The sequence below is a fragment of the Oryx dammah genome, unplaced genomic scaffold (assembly GCF_014754425.2).
Source record: "Oryx dammah isolate SB20612 unplaced genomic scaffold, SCBI_Odam_1.1 HiC_scaffold_25, whole genome shotgun sequence".
Taxonomy (NCBI): domain Eukaryota; kingdom Metazoa; phylum Chordata; class Mammalia; order Artiodactyla; family Bovidae; genus Oryx; species Oryx dammah.
Genome location: NW_024070209.1, coordinates 18,685,412 through 18,701,986, shown reverse-complemented (window position 1 = coordinate 18,701,986; position 16,575 = coordinate 18,685,412). Strand labels below are relative to the sequence as shown.

General features: G+C 40.3%; 1 protein-coding gene across 2 annotated transcripts in view; it reads right to left on the bottom strand.

The window, feature by feature from the left end:
- Positions 1–16,575, bottom strand: part of CRIM1 (cysteine rich transmembrane BMP regulator 1) — a 208,173-nt gene that overhangs the window by 53,743 nt on the left and 137,855 nt on the right. For both annotated transcript variants that reach the window (XM_040224625.1, XM_040224626.1), the window contains exon 8: positions 2,277–2,405. In XM_040224625.1, the coding sequence (XP_040080559.1) occupies positions 2,277–2,405 (129 nt within the window). The remainder of the gene's footprint in view (positions 1–2,276; positions 2,406–16,575) is intronic.

Genomic DNA, 16,575 nt, shown 5'->3' with positions numbered 1-16,575 from the left:
TTTCACTTCATGCACTGGAGAAGGAAATGGCAACCCACTCCAGTGTTCTTGCCTGGAGAATCCCAGGGACGGCGGAGCCTGGTGGGTTGCCGTCTATGGGATTGCACAGAGTTGGACATGACTGAAGCGACTTAGCAGCAGCAACAGCCCATATTTGGAGACATCAGAGAGAAAAGAAAGTGATTTCAGAAAACTAAAAGAGGCCAAATGTCGATTCAAAAGCGAAAAAGGATTCTAACGCTAAAGAAACTAAGCTTGACATTGACAACTGAAAATTCTGCAGAATGAATGTTTAAACATGGGACTTTAGACATTTAGGAAAGAAACCAATGACTACCAGGAGGCAGTATGGTGAAAGTGAAAGTTGCTCAGTCCAACTCTTTGCAACCCCATGGACTATACAGTCCAAGGAATTCTCCAGGCCAGAATACTGGAGTGGGTAGCCGTCCCCTTCTCCAGGGTATCTTCCCAACCCAGGGATCGAACCCAGGTCTCCCGCATTGCAGGTGGATTCTTTACCAGCTGAGCCACAAGGCAGTATAGGTTTGTGAAAAACAATCCATACCCTTCCAACTTCGTCATGTTTAAAGTAGGGTTTCCAGCAAAGAAATGTTGCAAATAGAATGAATTTATTTTAGGGCAGTGATTTAGATGAGGACATGTAAGTTATGCTCATTTAATATAAACTGAGAGACACAGATAGTATGAGGTCATATCATCAAGATTCAAAAATATCCCAACTAGCTCATAAACGGTTGAAAATGCTCAGGGTAATTTCTTGTTCAATCCAACCCTGCATTTGTCTCATTAAAAAAAAAAAAAAATCAAATATCCAAATACAGAACAGATGAGAACCACCTAATAGCAGCTAATGCAAAAAGCACCAACTGGTTCTAGATCCTTATAAACTCAGTGTTAGCTGATAGTGTATAATCCAAAGAGCTAACAACTACTTAGGCCACACAATAGCAGGGCAGTGATCAGACCAAATTCTGTAGTATTCTGTTTGTTTCCAGTCCATACATTTAACTGGAGCCTATTATACAGAGTGAAGTAAGCCAGAAAGAAAAACACCAATACACTATACTAACACATATATATGGAATTTAGAAAGATAGTAATGATAACCCTGTATGCGAGACAGCAAAAGAGACACAGATGTATAGAATGGACTTTTAGACTCTGTGGAAGAGGGAGAGGGTGGGATGATTTGGGAGAATGGCATTGTAACATGTATACTATCAGGTAAGAAACGAATCACCAATCTATGTTCGATACAGGATACAGGAGGCTTGGGGCTGGTGCACGGGGATGATCCAGAGAGATGATATGGGGTAGGAGGTGGGAGGGGGGTTCAGGATTGGGAACTCATGTACACCCGTGGCAGATTCATGTCAATGTATGGCAAAACAAATACAGTACTGTAAAGCAAAATCAAGTAAAAATAAAAATAAAAAAAAAATAAAAAATCAAAAACAAACAAACCCTAAAAAAAAAAAAAAAGAAATATAGTGATATAGGAACACTTAAGTAATCGTGATACTATGATGATATATAGCAATGAGATATTATGGGGCCACTATAAATGATTTCAGGTTGTTTTAGTTAGCACTGTCCAATAAAACTTCCTTAAAAAAAAAAAAATGACATATTTTTAAGTGTATCAAAAGATGGTAAGACCCAACAGAATTCTAGAAACTGTGTCACCTGGAGAACAACTAAAAATGTTTATTCTGGTAGATTTACAGGAATTCAAAATCATTTTAAACATGAAGGGCAATTTTTTTTTCCTCCAGGAAGAAATGCAATATACCCTATCTTATTTCAGAGATCATGGTGGAGACATGATTGGAATCTACATGGAGAAGAACTGGGGTCAACGAAGGGGAGCGCATTCTAAAGATTATGGTGTCCCCGTGTGGAGTGTGACACTTCTGTGTGAGTGACCTCCTTGTCGCTGGGTGACCCAGACAAGGTGGGTACTGAGAGCGTCTGGAGTGTTCGGGATCATGTGCCCCAGCGCTCCCAGGGCTGCACCTACGAAGCAGCTGGACAATAAGTATCCTGATGTATAAGGAAATGAAGGCGAAAAGCAGAATAAAGGGCAGCTCTTTTTCTGCGACTGACTGTGTGTTTACATTAAGTACACTTTTTCCCCCTCTTTCAGGTTGCTAAGGCAATGACATGAACAGGAATGAAAAGGATGTTCAATCACATTATGTGCTTTGACAATATCATATTAGGCTCTGAAAAAACACAGTGTTCCATGTACTCACTGTTTTTGCACTGACAGGTTCGACAACCATTGTGATCGAGTTTGAAACCATAAATGCAGTCCTTCTCTGTCAGGGTACAGTTTGATAACTCCCCACATGCAGGTGGATCAATTGTGATGTAGGTTGGTTCTAATAACAGAGAGAGAAAAAAAAAATCAGTGAAACATATGATTACCTCTTAAATGCTATTCAGTCTTTGAAATCCCATACTATGGTACGGTATAGGAAAAAAACCTAATCAATAATTTTCATCAGATCCTAAACTTTTATACCTTCATAATGTTGTTAACTCCTGAAAAAGAAATATTTTTATTTAGATTTTTGAAAATCCGACCCTCTAGTTCTTTATGTTTGAGCAATTTATACATTGGGTACCTTCTATAGAAAGCAGGCAAGAAAGGTTAAAATGAATTTAAACTTTTAACTCTTCTTCTATCTCCTCCTGATGTTTTCTGAGTTTTTTAAAATAATAATCAGGACACAGCGAGTCAATTATCTTGCTCTCCATTTTGTAATACTTCTGATATCTATTTGAGTTTTTTTTTTTTTCAAGTTACTAAATCAGAGATGTTTCTGAGACTTTAGAACATCTAGATTTCTTTGATCTGTTATGTGACACACTCTCAATTATTATAGATGACAGAGCAGATAACATCAGCTATGGGAGCTTATACTCAGGGCCCAGGGCTTATGGGAGTGGGAGTGAGACACACACATTCTGGAGGAAGAGAGAGCAATCATCCTGGGATGAGATGCAAAGAAAAAACCAAGGCCAGAGGCGATCTTGACTTTCCCTGCTGTGTTAATAATGAAGAACTGCTCTGGGTGCTAACAGTAATCTCACACTTACATATACAGTGTATTACATATCTACATAATGTCCAAGGTGCTCTTCATAAATGCTTTCGCATTGTAGATCACAGTCCAATGAGACGGATGTTACCATTCTCACTATTCTAACTGATGAGGAAATCTAGCATCCTGACTCGCCCAAGGTCATGGAGTTAGTAAGTGGGGGATCCCAGATTCAAATCCAGATGTTCCGGCTGGAGTGTCACACGCTCAGCTTCTCTGTGATACAAAGCAGCAGTGACCGATAGTGGACAGCTTGTACAACCTCGGTCCATAGCAGGAGTGCCGTCCAAGGGCACAGGGACAATGACATATTTACGTGGCCTCTTTTCAACCCAAAGATGCTAGGAACTTCTTCAGAGTAAGCTAGTTTTCACAATATCTTTGGGAAGTGCTAAATACAGAATGTCTCTAACCTATGTTTTCACAAATGGAAAATATGAGGTGCAGAGAGGGTAAGTGGCTTATCTAAGTTTACATAGCAACCCAGTAGCAGGCTGTGAATAGAACAGAACAGAGGTTCCTGACCTCCTGTCCAACAGTCTATCCATTAGTCCACACTGTCTTCTCAAGTTTCCTCTCCAGTTACCATGGAAGAGAGACCAAAAATAAGTGTTTTAGCTGTCACTGCTAAGATCAAGAGTTCTACGTTTTTATCCATCTGCTAAAAGAGGCCAGTGATTCAACTCTTCACAGGTGGTGAGCAACTAGGACTTTATTAAAGAGATGCTTTCATCAGCATTCTCCCAGCAAAAAAAAACATATGAAGACGGTATAGCACATTTTCTATTTTTATTACAGCACAGTTGAAGAACATCTCTCTGAAATTTTTATCTAATTTCTGCTGCTGTAAATTTTCGAATTGTCTTCAATGACTTAAAGTATCTGTTTTGACATATAAATATCAAAAAGTGGTTTAATTTTCAGGCAAGTTTTAAGAATTAGTGGATTAAATACAGTAGTACTGCTTTCCTCTCTTGTCTTAAAATTTACTGTAAACACTGTTGACCAGTTGCTCTATCTATGTCGCCTCTCATGGCATGTGGTGATCTTAGTTCCATGACTAGGGATTGAACCTGTGCCCCTGCATGAGGAACACAGATTTCTTAACCACTGGACCACCAGGGAAGTCCCACATCTTCAGTTTTTAAACCTACAGGCTTTCCTTTATCACTACTCTTCCTAACCATCCAAGATAACTCCATATCAGCCTTTAGCCATAAGACTGCTGAGGTTTTGTCAAAATTATTCTAACCACAAATATAAGATAGAGCAGGGGACCAGGATCACGTCTGAGTAAACCATATCACAGATAATCCCATCAAAAGAGGAGTTAGGTCTACATTCCAGAGAGTTAAGGATCAGGGGTGGCTTCTAACTCTTTGTCTAGTGCTTCAGTGAATGGCTTACGGGTAAAAAATGTCTTGGGCACATCCACACAGACCCAAAGCTTGTATTCTTTCCTGATACTTAAGTTTATGAGAAACTTCTGCCTTCAGAAAGTGTATGATGGAAAAATATATACCTGGGCAGATGACACAGACACTGGAAATGCAGAATAATCCCAGGGCAGTATGGGATTCTACTTTCAATGAGTTTCAGGGATTTGTTGAGAAAAATGGTGACATACATGTGTATCATTGGTGATTTGCCTATTATTTTTGGTACATGTCCTGACTAATGGATGAGATGAGGACTGTGATCTGCGGCTAGAAAGTAAAAGAAAAAAAAAAAAAAAAAGACACAAAAAACCAGGGCACTGAGGATCAGAACCACAACACTGACTCAAACAGTCCCACACTTTATCCAATGGCTGCATCTGCTAGGTAGTCAGGTCTCAGGTGTATATCAAGCACACATTTCTCCAGTACAGGAAATACATTCAACATGCCTCCCTATAACATTCAGGATAACAACTTCAGCTCAGTTTACCAAATGGGGGGAAAAAAAAAAAAGCACAGAAGGGCTATTTAAGTAGGTGCTGGTTCAACAATGCTGCATTGTAAATATTTTAGGCAAAATAAGTCCTACTGAGTGTCTTCCAGGTTTTGACAATGTGGCAGAATGTAAAGAAGCAAAACACAATTTTGTGCCTCTAAAATTAATATTTCCCCATTCATCAGTGATGTTCATCAGAAGGAAGAAACTGTGAAGCACAGAACTCTCAAATTCTGACCCCCTCAACATTTATTATTAAAACACAGAAAAACTCAACAAAACCACTTATTCAACAGAACTTATTTACTCTAAAACTATTCAACTGCCCCTCAACAGATTAGGCTGAACACAATACTCACTGTGATATGTTAAATAAAGACAGATGTCTAAATTATTTTTAAGAAGTATTTTAACACTAGCCATTTCATTTTATTACATTAAACAAATAATTACTGTTTTTGTTTTCAAATACAAAGTGGAACAAATTTCAAAAGCCTTATGAGGGTGGAGGTGCACGTTTTTGGGGTACTTACTGCTGCTGTCCTTTGTCACTGGAGTAACTGCTGATTTGTAACACACACACACACATGCCCGCTTCCCTGGTGGCTCAAATGGTAAAGAATTTACCTGCAATGCGGGAGACTGGGGTTCAATCCCTAGGTCGGGAAGATGCCCTGGAGAAGAGAATGGCTAACCATTCCAGTATTCTTGCCTGGAGAATTCCATGGACAGAGGAGCCTGACAGGCTACAGTCCAGGGGATCGCAAAGAGTTGAACATGACCGAGTGACTAACTCTTTCATTAGATACATACAGGTAACTAGCTGTCTCCTAACATTTTATCTAAATTCAAACATTACGATCTAGTCCCTTTCAGCATTCTCTCAGCAATCTAGTGCTGTTTCCTACCACGAGAGGCCATCTCTATTTCAGAATTCCATAAGAACAATATTACAACAGAAACATGTAACTATAAGTTGTCCAGCAGAACGCTGACATTATCATAAATGAATCTGAGTCTGCTTTCAGTCTAGTATAGTAATATGTAATCTCAGAATTGGTCTTATTACTAACATCAGGATTAGTGTTTTGAGAATGAAGTGCTATGAAGCTACTGAAACCCAATTTCTTATTCTGCATAGTGAACTCTGAAGTGAGACATATTTGATACCATCCTGAACTAGAGTATTTCAAATCAACATCTGAAACATGTACAGTCCTTAGAGAATAACCAAGAGCTGGTTAGAGGAAGTTCTTGGTGGGGGAAGAGGTAAGTTGGAAGAGTCTAGAATCATGTTATCATGGTATGATTGTTTCTAATCCAAGTAAACAAAGGAGCTTGAGGAAACATCTATTGGGCTTGTTAGAGCATCTGAAACTTGTGTATTGGAAATTGTTATTTCCTGGGTAGCTCAGTGGGTAAAGAATCTGCCTGCAATGCAGGAGACCCTGGTTCGATCCCTGTTCAATATCCTGGAGAAGGGATAGGCTACCCACTCCAGTATTCTTGCCTGGGGAATCCCCATGGACAGAGGAACCTGGAGGGCTGCAGTCCATGGGGTTGCAAAGAGTGAGACACAATTGCGCGACTAAGCACACAACACTCTTTCTTTAGTCTATGCAACAGTGCTCTGAATATGGAAAATATCCGGATGGGGCGTGGCCTGAAGACCAGATGATTCTTATTTAAATCCTATCTTTCTGTGCTCTTAGATGGTCATTGTTGTTGTTTAGTCACTCAGTCCTGTCCGACTCTTTGCGACCCCACAGACTGCAGCACGCCAGGCTTCCCTGTTCTTCACCATCTCCCTGAGTTTGCTTAAACTCATGTCCATTGAGTCAATGATGCCATCCAACCATGGGGGTAAAATACTGACATGAAATGCCAGAGAGAGATGCCTTTCTAGAAGGATGACGGTGATGCCCTGTCCTTGGAGGGTATCAGTTGAACAAAGACTAAGACTTTTGGAGACATTAATGCATCTGCCTGTTGTGTGAAGCAAATAAAATGGTGTTCCTTTAAATTGGTTGGGCAGAGATGTCTTTAGTGGGCCTCTTTCAGAGGCGAGAAATGCTCTTGGGTCTCCTTATTTAGGAGAATGGGAAAATGCTTGCACAAAGATGGATTTGGCAAGAGGAAATTCAATCAAGTACTGCTTACAGGATCACCCTGAAATTCCATCTCATCTTGTATTGAATCAGCTGAGGAATTAAAGAAATACCTTAAAGTCCTCCAAAGGAAGAAGGCTCGAAACAGCAGGAATTCATTGTCTTTGGCTACAACTATTTCTAAAGGGAACCCTGGAACCGCTTCTTTGTGGAGAAGAACTCTAGAAATATTTTCTGAGCCTAGAAGCAATAAAGAACAAAAATGGGTGTTTGTTATGTCTGTATCCATTTGCTGTTTCCTACCTTGCATCTGAGTGGGAATCTCTAATTTCCTCGACCTGTCCTTTTCCTGAATGACTTTTAAAGACTTTCTAGGCACCTATACCTAACACTGTGCAGAAGAGCTATTTTTCACAAGAACTCTTGGGACTGTGCCAGGAGTGCATATGTTCAGCTACCAATTCTTATCCCAAGTCTCAGAAAACAAAATTCTGGGGAAAAAAATGATTATAGCATGCAGTAACATAAGCAAACACATATCAGTTCTTCATTTTATAGATTATTAAAATTTCCTTCATATTCTAGGAAGTCCAACAAACCTCTTATCAGTAAAAACATTTCCAGGAAAATAATCACATTTTTCAAGACTTAGCCACAGACACTGAGCTTCTGAAGAACGCCACCAATATTCTGCACTGAAGTTCAGGTATTTCCTAGAAGCAATTTAATCTACTCAATAAGGACATTAATGCACTATGCAATGAATTTGGTTAAGGGTATAAAGTTGAAATAAAATAATTATTTTTAACTCCAAGGCCACAGCACTAGACCAGAAAGTAACATACATTTCACTATTCAGGAGGTATAAATGTGTTAAGCAAATCTAAGCTCTAAACTTTCTTGCTTCTTATTTTAAGGAAAAATTTCCAAAAAGAGGAAAGAGAATTAAGTTGAAACTCCAATCCAACCTTTTAAGGTCTTGATTTAAAGTTTTAATATCAGTCTTATCATCATCATATTGGATAGTTCAACATGTTTGGAATGACAACAGAACAAAAGGGAATGTATTTTGACTACCAGTTAATTAAAAATGTGCAACAATAATGTGAATTTGCTTCTGGAACAATGTATATAATCACTGGTCTTTAAATTTCACATAGATATAGCTTAAGTGAAAATGTTCTAGATTCTTTTTAACTTTGTGTCTAAACTGTGTTACTCTACTGAGCGCCTGGTTTTGAATAAACACAAGGTTCTTCTCATTACCTTGATTACTACAGCTGTACTACGAGCTGTTTATCTTGCAAATAATACTAATTATCTCCATTGAGAAATGTGGGAAGCACTCTTTCTGATTAGCAACCCTAGGAAGGCTGACAGCCCATTAGTAGCTCTTGAGGATGGGTGGGTGACCCTGGAAAAATACACTCATGTAAAGCATACAGAGCCAGCGTGCTTAGGACGGTCTGCAGCACTGACTCTATTAGGAGGATAAAAGTTAGCTCAGGCTCCAGATCCCAGCTGTCTCCAGGTGTGCTGATCCCTCCCTGAGGTGTGCTCCGGGCGAGCGGCAGGTCTGGAAGGCCTGGAAGGCCTGGCATGGGTAGCAGCTGCCTACCAGCATCCTGCTGCTGCTGCTAAGTCGCTTCAGTCATGTCTGACTCTGTGCGACCCCACAGACGGCAGCCCATCAGGCTCCCCTGTCCCTGGGATTCTCCAGGCAAGAATACTGGAGTGGGTTGCCATTTCCTTCTCCAATTACTAGCATCCTGCTGCTGCTGCTAAGTCGCTTGAGTCATGTCCGACTCTGTGTGACCCCATAGACGGCAGCCCACCAGGCTCCCCTGTCCCTGGGATTCTCCAGGCAGGAATACTGGAGTGGGTTGCCATTTCCTTCTCCAATTACTAGCATCCTAGATTGCTACAAATCCATACAAGTGCACACACGCATACACAGACAGACACATACCAGGAAAAGTCTTCCTGGGAAAAATCTCACTATAGGTAAGGTAGTTCTCTATGGCAGATATGTTCCTATATTTCTTGAGTTAAAAAACTTTCATATAGAAGTGATAAAATAAACAAAGCTAATTCTTATCTGTCTCATTACTTCTCCTTTCAGGATTTACTAATGATTTGCCTACCTTATGGAGATCTTCCATATCAATACAAAAGCCTGCTTATTTGATTGTGGGAGACAAAGATGACTAATGATGTTGTCTTTTCAGACCTAATTCAGGCATTCTCTTCCTTAAGATTTTTTGCCAGGGTGTGGTGGGGGTGGGGGTGGTGGCTGGACTTGGTTAAGCCATGTGAACATCTACTAAATGGGAAAATTCCAAAGCTTCACTTGGTTTATATGGCCATATATATCAGTCCTCCTTATAGTCCACCAATTACTGGTAGCCTGTCTGGGATCATAAAACTGGAGATAAAGCTGGCCAAGTCAGAACCGAAGGAGCTGTTTACAACAGCTAATCTGTTTTACTGTGTCGTCATATGTCATTCTGTTACCACAGTTGCTTTTCAAATGTGACCATAACTAGTCAGAAAACCATTCAAATAAATCAGCAAATTGTTAACATAATTGCAGCCTGGGAAGAGGTATAATAAAGATGAAATATTTCCAAATGAAGTTAGAGGGGAAAACTATTAATATAGACGATGAAAGAAAAAAAAAAAGCCAAAAAACTGAGGATACAAAAATTCCCTAATCTGGAAGTGGGAATTTCCATGGGGTATGAGTGTGTATTTAAGAAAGTCTCATTAAGTCATGGAAAAAAATCTCCTACAGTTGGGAGTTTTCAAATTCTTTCAGCCACCACACATTTAGTTATCCTTTTTTCCTTTGTATATATTTCTCATAACAACACCTACATCCTTGTAATTTCTAAAGTACTTATCTCAGAGCAGTTTCTTTATTTTAAAAATGAATGGTGTGAAAATGTTCCCAAGACTTGTATTATTTTATGGGCAGATAGGGAAGCATTATATTTACTTTAGGCCTATTTATTAACTCTGTATTCTTTTTCCAAGGAATCTTGGCTGTCAGTCATGTTTTTCTTCCTTTACCAATCTCATATTTAATAGGAAAAGACAGTACTATGATTATGTGATTATTAAAAGACCACAAGAAGAAAAAAGTAAAAAAAACCCTCTAATTGAGAAGTGGGATATCTTTTTCTAGGAATTCAGCTTGAGAGAGTTCACAAAATGATTGGATTCCAAGAATAATCTTTTATACTTGTCTTATATTTTATCCTTATATATATTTTTACTGTTAATTTTCATGGAGACTGTATCTTGGTAAGTTTTAACTGGAAAAAAATGTACCATATTTATAAGTTCATGTGTATATGTGTGTCTGTACATTTTAATAGCTATATTGAGCTGGGAGGGGATGTCAGATGGGTCAGAATTCTGGTATCTCACCCCAATCCTCTGGGAAATAGCTGAGGTCCAGGGGGAGAAGGATCTTGCCACTAGGGGCAATGGTTTATTCAGTGTTTACAACTTCAGCATTTAACACAGTGCTTGGTCCACTGGAGCACTTAATCAGTGAACAAAGAGGACAAAAAGACATCTGACAACTGAAAGTCGGGACACATGTTCTGAGAAAGAGCCCTATTCAATATTGTCCTCTACCGGCCGAATCTCTCATTTCCTAACTTTCGTATTAGGATCCTCATCATGGCAGGATACCTTGCACATAGTAGATACTCAATAAATGAGCTCCAGTGAAGTAGCAAGCTAGAACAAAAGTCTGCTGTCAACCCAACACACTAATAACAATGAAAACTAAATGCACATCCCCAAACCCAAACAGTCCCAAATGAGATACTCAGTAGCCTATGAGTATCTTAAGCATCTTAAGCCTATGAGTATTTAAGCCTATGAAATGCTTAAATTATGATCTGCACCTTTGACCTAACAAGGCCCAATAGTACAGGGAGCGCTGTAGAAGGCCTGCCTTCAAAATGCTGAACATAAAACTTGACACCCCAAATTTCACTCATCTGGGGAATTCACTCTGTGATGACTTCATTCCTTGATGGGTGCCAAATGAATGAAGTGTTATTAACATAGTCTCAAAAATAGCTGGGCACTCGCTCAACTCCGCGGCTCATTTCATCCTGCATGAAGGACAGGTGCTCGTGCTGAAGGCTCAGCCAATCTGCCTCCTGATTAAGCATAGTTGGGCAGGAATTAGAGGGAGATAAGGGAAGCGGGCAGGTCAGGATGCACAAGTGTTGAGGATAGTATCTTGGTGCTGGGCACACTCAGTGGAGACTTGAGCATCACTGCCTGGGACCTTCAGCCTGGCAGGTGTGAATGAGGCTGGGCCCGTGGCAAGCATGAGGATAAAGACATCTGGGGAGACAACTCAGTGCTTGCAGGGGGTGGGGAAAGCTGCTTCCCCAAGTGGGAGAGGCAGGAACCTACTTGGGGGAGTAGGCTTTCCAAGAGGTCTAAAGGTGAGGTCAAAATTCTAGATGGAGGTTCAGGAAAAGAACCCAGATCAAAGGTAGGCCACAAAAGGTCAAAATAACAGCAACTGGGTCTCAGCAATGAGAATGGAGCCAGGAGCAAAAAGGTTTTGAATCTGAGCCATGACAATCAAGTACTTTCATGTCCACTGACTTCTTTTCCTCATCTTCTCCCTCCTTACAATCTGGGTCTCAAGGGAAGCAATGCCAAAGACATGGGCTTGGGGTTAGAAGGCTCAGCGTGAGTCTGTGTTCATTCATTATCTTACATGTGGTGATGAACCTCTCTGGACTTCTATAAAGTAGGAATTTCCCCTATTTCTACCTCACAAGATCATTATAAGACCCCAGAAAGATCGTAAAGAGGGGACTATTCCATAAACTCAAAGGGTGACAAAAATATTACCTGTTGCTATAATTATTGTTGTAATGACTATCCAGCCGGCTCAGAGTCAGAAATGGTCTCAGATGATGGCTCAGTAGATGAATTACGAGCCCTTTTGCGGGCCTCAAATGTTCAGCTGATAAATGGTCTGACAACTGGCTTGGCATTCTGAACACTGTCTATTGTAACTTAAGCATCATTTCTATCTCCACTGATAACATGAAAAGCATCTGGGTCGTGGGTGGGTCCATGACATCCTTTCATATGGTCTGGTAAGCTTTGGAGCGTGTTAGTGACCGGCCACTGGCGCCTTTCACATTTGCTGAGCTGCAGTCTGAACATCATTGTTTCAACTTTTGACTGTGTCCATGGTGTCTCGAAGAGAAGAGAAATCTCTTCATAATCAGCTTATCCAGTGTGAGCTGAAACAATGCTCCTGTGTGCCTGGCTGACCCCACACTTCCTCTCTCATGATGGGGGCCTTGCTGGATCTTCGGGGATGAGAGCAAATTCATCAGAGGACAACGTATACTGATTTGGTACAGCTTTGCCAGTAGTCCTGCCATTCTCAAGTTGAAAGAGGGTACGGAAGTCCCAACTCTAAAAGATGTCTTTAATCAGCACATTTTAGTTTCAGTAAGTCAGTGATATGAAACATATCAATATTAAGAGATAATTCAACCAGTACTTTCTTAATAATAGTGGGGGGGTAGTTATGTTTCAAATAATAATGTTCTCAGTGTCTGTCACAGCAATGTGGAACACCCCTATTGAATTCCGATGGCCTAAAATCTCCCTGGAATCTTTTAAAACTTGGTTCCCAAAAAGCACGAGTCATAGTTTTGAAAGATCTAAGTTTGCTGTCCTTTCTTAACATGCAAGGCCTGAGGCTACTAGCCCCAGCTGACAGTTTATTATCTCTGAATACTTTTTTAGTTTCACTAATAAAATAGACATCCCTGAATTGCTTTAAATGTAAGCTGATTTTCAGGGCAATAGCTTTCCAATGTGGGGCTTCCCTGGCGGCTCAGATGATGGAGAATCTGCCTGCAATGCAGGAGACCCGGGTTCGATCTCTTGGTTGGGACGATCCCCTAGAGAAGGGGATGGCTACCCACTCCAGTAGTCTTGCCTGGAGAATTCCATGGACAGAGAAGTCTGGTGGGCTACAGTCCACGGTGTCACAAAGAGTTGGACATGACTGCACGACTAACACATATAACTTTCCAATTAAGGTAAAAGAGAATACTGTTTCGTGTCTTCCTACAGATATCCAAACTATGGGTGGCAGGACCATAGTGCAAGGTGTGGGCATAGGCGATGGTGGGCACCAAGCACACAAACCAGCATTAAATCTACTCTGCTGGATCCCAAAGTAGACCCAAGACAGTCTCAAATTATACCACAGGTCACAGTTTAATTGCTATGTTGTGTCAGACTCTTTTGTGACCCCATGGACTGTAGCCCTCCAGGCTCCTCTGTCCCTGGGATTCCTCAGGCAAGAATACTGGAGTGGGTTTCCATTTCCCTCTCCAGGGAATCTTTCTGACCCAGGGATCAAACCACGTCTCCTGCATTGGCAGGCAGGTTCTTTACCACTAAGCCACCAGGGAAACCCGTATCATATATGTACACGTAATTAAAGTGAGAAAACGAAGACCAAGGTAACTTTTAAGTAGAATGAAGGCACTGCAGCCAGGGATGAGGTCCTGAGCACATGTTGTGAGGTCCCGCCTGGCTGGGGAGGTGGCTCACAGACTTAACGCTCAGCAGCCAAGGTGAAAAATCGAACCCAGAGCACTACATGACTCTCACGGTCCCCCTGTTGGTCTTAGAAGGTTCTTGGGGATTCTTAGTCTTGGTTCATGAGGCTGCAAAGAAAAAGCATTCAGTTTTTTATTTGAATAGAATCTTATTTTTGACTCACAGCAAATGTTAAATTCTATGGTCTCCAATGGTCTGAACCCCTTAACTGGGCTCTGTTTCAGGCAAGTGTGTTAAATCCAGCTAATCTCTTAGATATGAAAATAAAATTCACTTGATTGGTAAATAGGCATCTTGTAAATATACATGGCAAGTGAAAATTTGGTCAAACTGCTAACAATTCAAATCAAATTGAAAAATGTATAATGTGCAATGCATTACCATCTTCTCATCTTTCTAATAAATTTCAAAAAAGTACTAATGGTTCCTTATTGCTTATCTCCTATCAAACTTGGATCAAACTGATGGTTATGACCCCTCGATCAAGATCTGAGGTTGCCAAGTCCCCTGGTAACAGCTGTCCCAGTCTGCACGATGATGGAGAGTGAGCATGTCAGGAGTCTCAAATGGAGAGGGTGACAGGTGGGTGTGATCCAGCTCCCTGTCACCTCAGCAACCACCTGTGACGGGAGATCCGTCAATGGGCAAGGGATGCTCTTTGACAGACAGCTTCATTCCTTTCGTCTGCCTTGCTATTTTATAGCAATACTGCAGCAGATATTTTATCCTCAACAATCAGACAGACACAGCAAATACTTCAATGGGGTCTCTGTAAACAGTTCACTGGGTAGCTCACCATCTCTACCCCTCATGTATTAAACGACGGAAATCACTTTGCTCATTTTAAGGTGTTAAGACTATACCATGAGACAGTTTAAAATGCCATAGTATATATAGGGAATTAGTCTAATAATTTATTTGAAAATAAGTCTGAATGGAGCACTTGCAATCCCACAAAAAGTTGAATATAATAGATCACCATTTAAATATATGCCTCTAGCCCCCAGAAATCATATAAATACTATGTGGTAAGTGTGGATTGATTCTTTTTTCCAATAAACACACCAGGAATTGTACTTACAAATAAGTGTTATTGCTAAAAATGCTCACTTTTGGGGGTTATATGCTTGTACTAAAATGCTGCTCATGCTAAAATTCTATTTTAAACTTCTCTTCAGAGCTGCTGCCAGAGGAGATTACTATGTCATAGAAGACACAGTGCTTCTATTTTACCGTCACGTTTTGCTTCCTCTTAACAGTTTTACCCAGCTAGATTACCCAGCCTTTCCATCAGGCTTAGGTATGAATGTCTTTGACTATTTCTAAGGGCCTAATAAAACCTCTGAAGTCAGGAGTTTACAAAGCTAAAGATACTCAAAAGGATGTGTTGCAAGCTGTAACATCAGTTTCAACAGAGAAGCACCCAAAATACTCTGAATGACTACACTCCTGCAGTAGCTGTACACTTTCCCCATATATCTATCTTGAAAGTAGAAACACTTCACTTGGATATGTAAACCTTGGTTTGTTTAAAAATGTCACTATGTTTAAAAATAATTTTATTACTTTATGGTTGGGCCTTGTATGACTGGAAACAAATAAATGAGCTTCATATCAAAAGTGCTGTCCAGTGCTTTAAATACAGATGTGTTGAGACCAATGTATTCCTTAGGACTGAGGCAAACAGTGGAAGAAGATGAAGATGAGGATGTTTCCCTAAGACAGTCTAATCAGCCATGGCTAGTAAAGCAGGATATCTCTTCGGAAAGGTGGACAATGTGATCACCAGTTAAAATATTAAATTCTGTTAGGCTGACAAAAGCAGAAAGGAAAGCAATTTTGCTACTTCTGGTCAATGGCTGTACCAAGAGGAGAAGAGAATCTTTCTTTTTAATGTCCACAAGCCTTTTCTGAAGGGCATGCCTCTTAATAACCTTCATTAACTTCTGTTTGGCCTAAGAGTTGTCTCTTTTCCAAAAAAAGTTTAACACAGTCTCAGTAGAGATTGTGTTTATTTAAGCTTGTTGGAAAAACATTCCTATCATTTCAAGAATGACTAAATATTTTTCATTCACATAGCTGGCATTCCAGACTATGTTTTCCTGCCTCCGTTGATTAGATGAAAATTAGCAGGCCCAAGTCTGAACTATTAGATTCGATGATTATCTTAGTAGGAAAATTATGAGACTCCTGGCAATAATGCCCTTTTAGGGACGGGAAGTGAACAGCAGAGGAAGCAGAGAGGAACCAGCCCCTTCCAAGACCATTGCTACAGGGAAATACTTAAGAGCGGGGACAGCTGAAGGCTGGACAATCAGAGACAGAGGTTTCTAATCAAGTGTTTCAGAATTAGCTCTGAACCGTAACATTCAAAAGTTACTTGAAATACCTAAAGCTTTTTTAAATTCCCAGAGAAAAACCAAAATACTGTGATATTCATTCATGAACAATTTCGGGTGCTTAGGTTCAAGGCCACCGAGGTGGACACAAGGCCATCTGCTATGCATTTGTTGCCCTGCGTATGACCTTATTTGGACAAGCCAAAAAACGCACTGTGCTATATTTTAATCTCCATTTATGGAACTAGTTTCCAGGACACTTAGAGTTAAAGGATGAAAGAACATGCCTAACAGTCTTTCAGATATTACGACTATTTTATTATTCTTGGCCTGCTAATAATAGCCTAGTATATGGCACTGAAGCAATATCACCCATCAACTGAGTTTTGATCCCTGTTATGTACCAGAACATTAATATCATGTGAC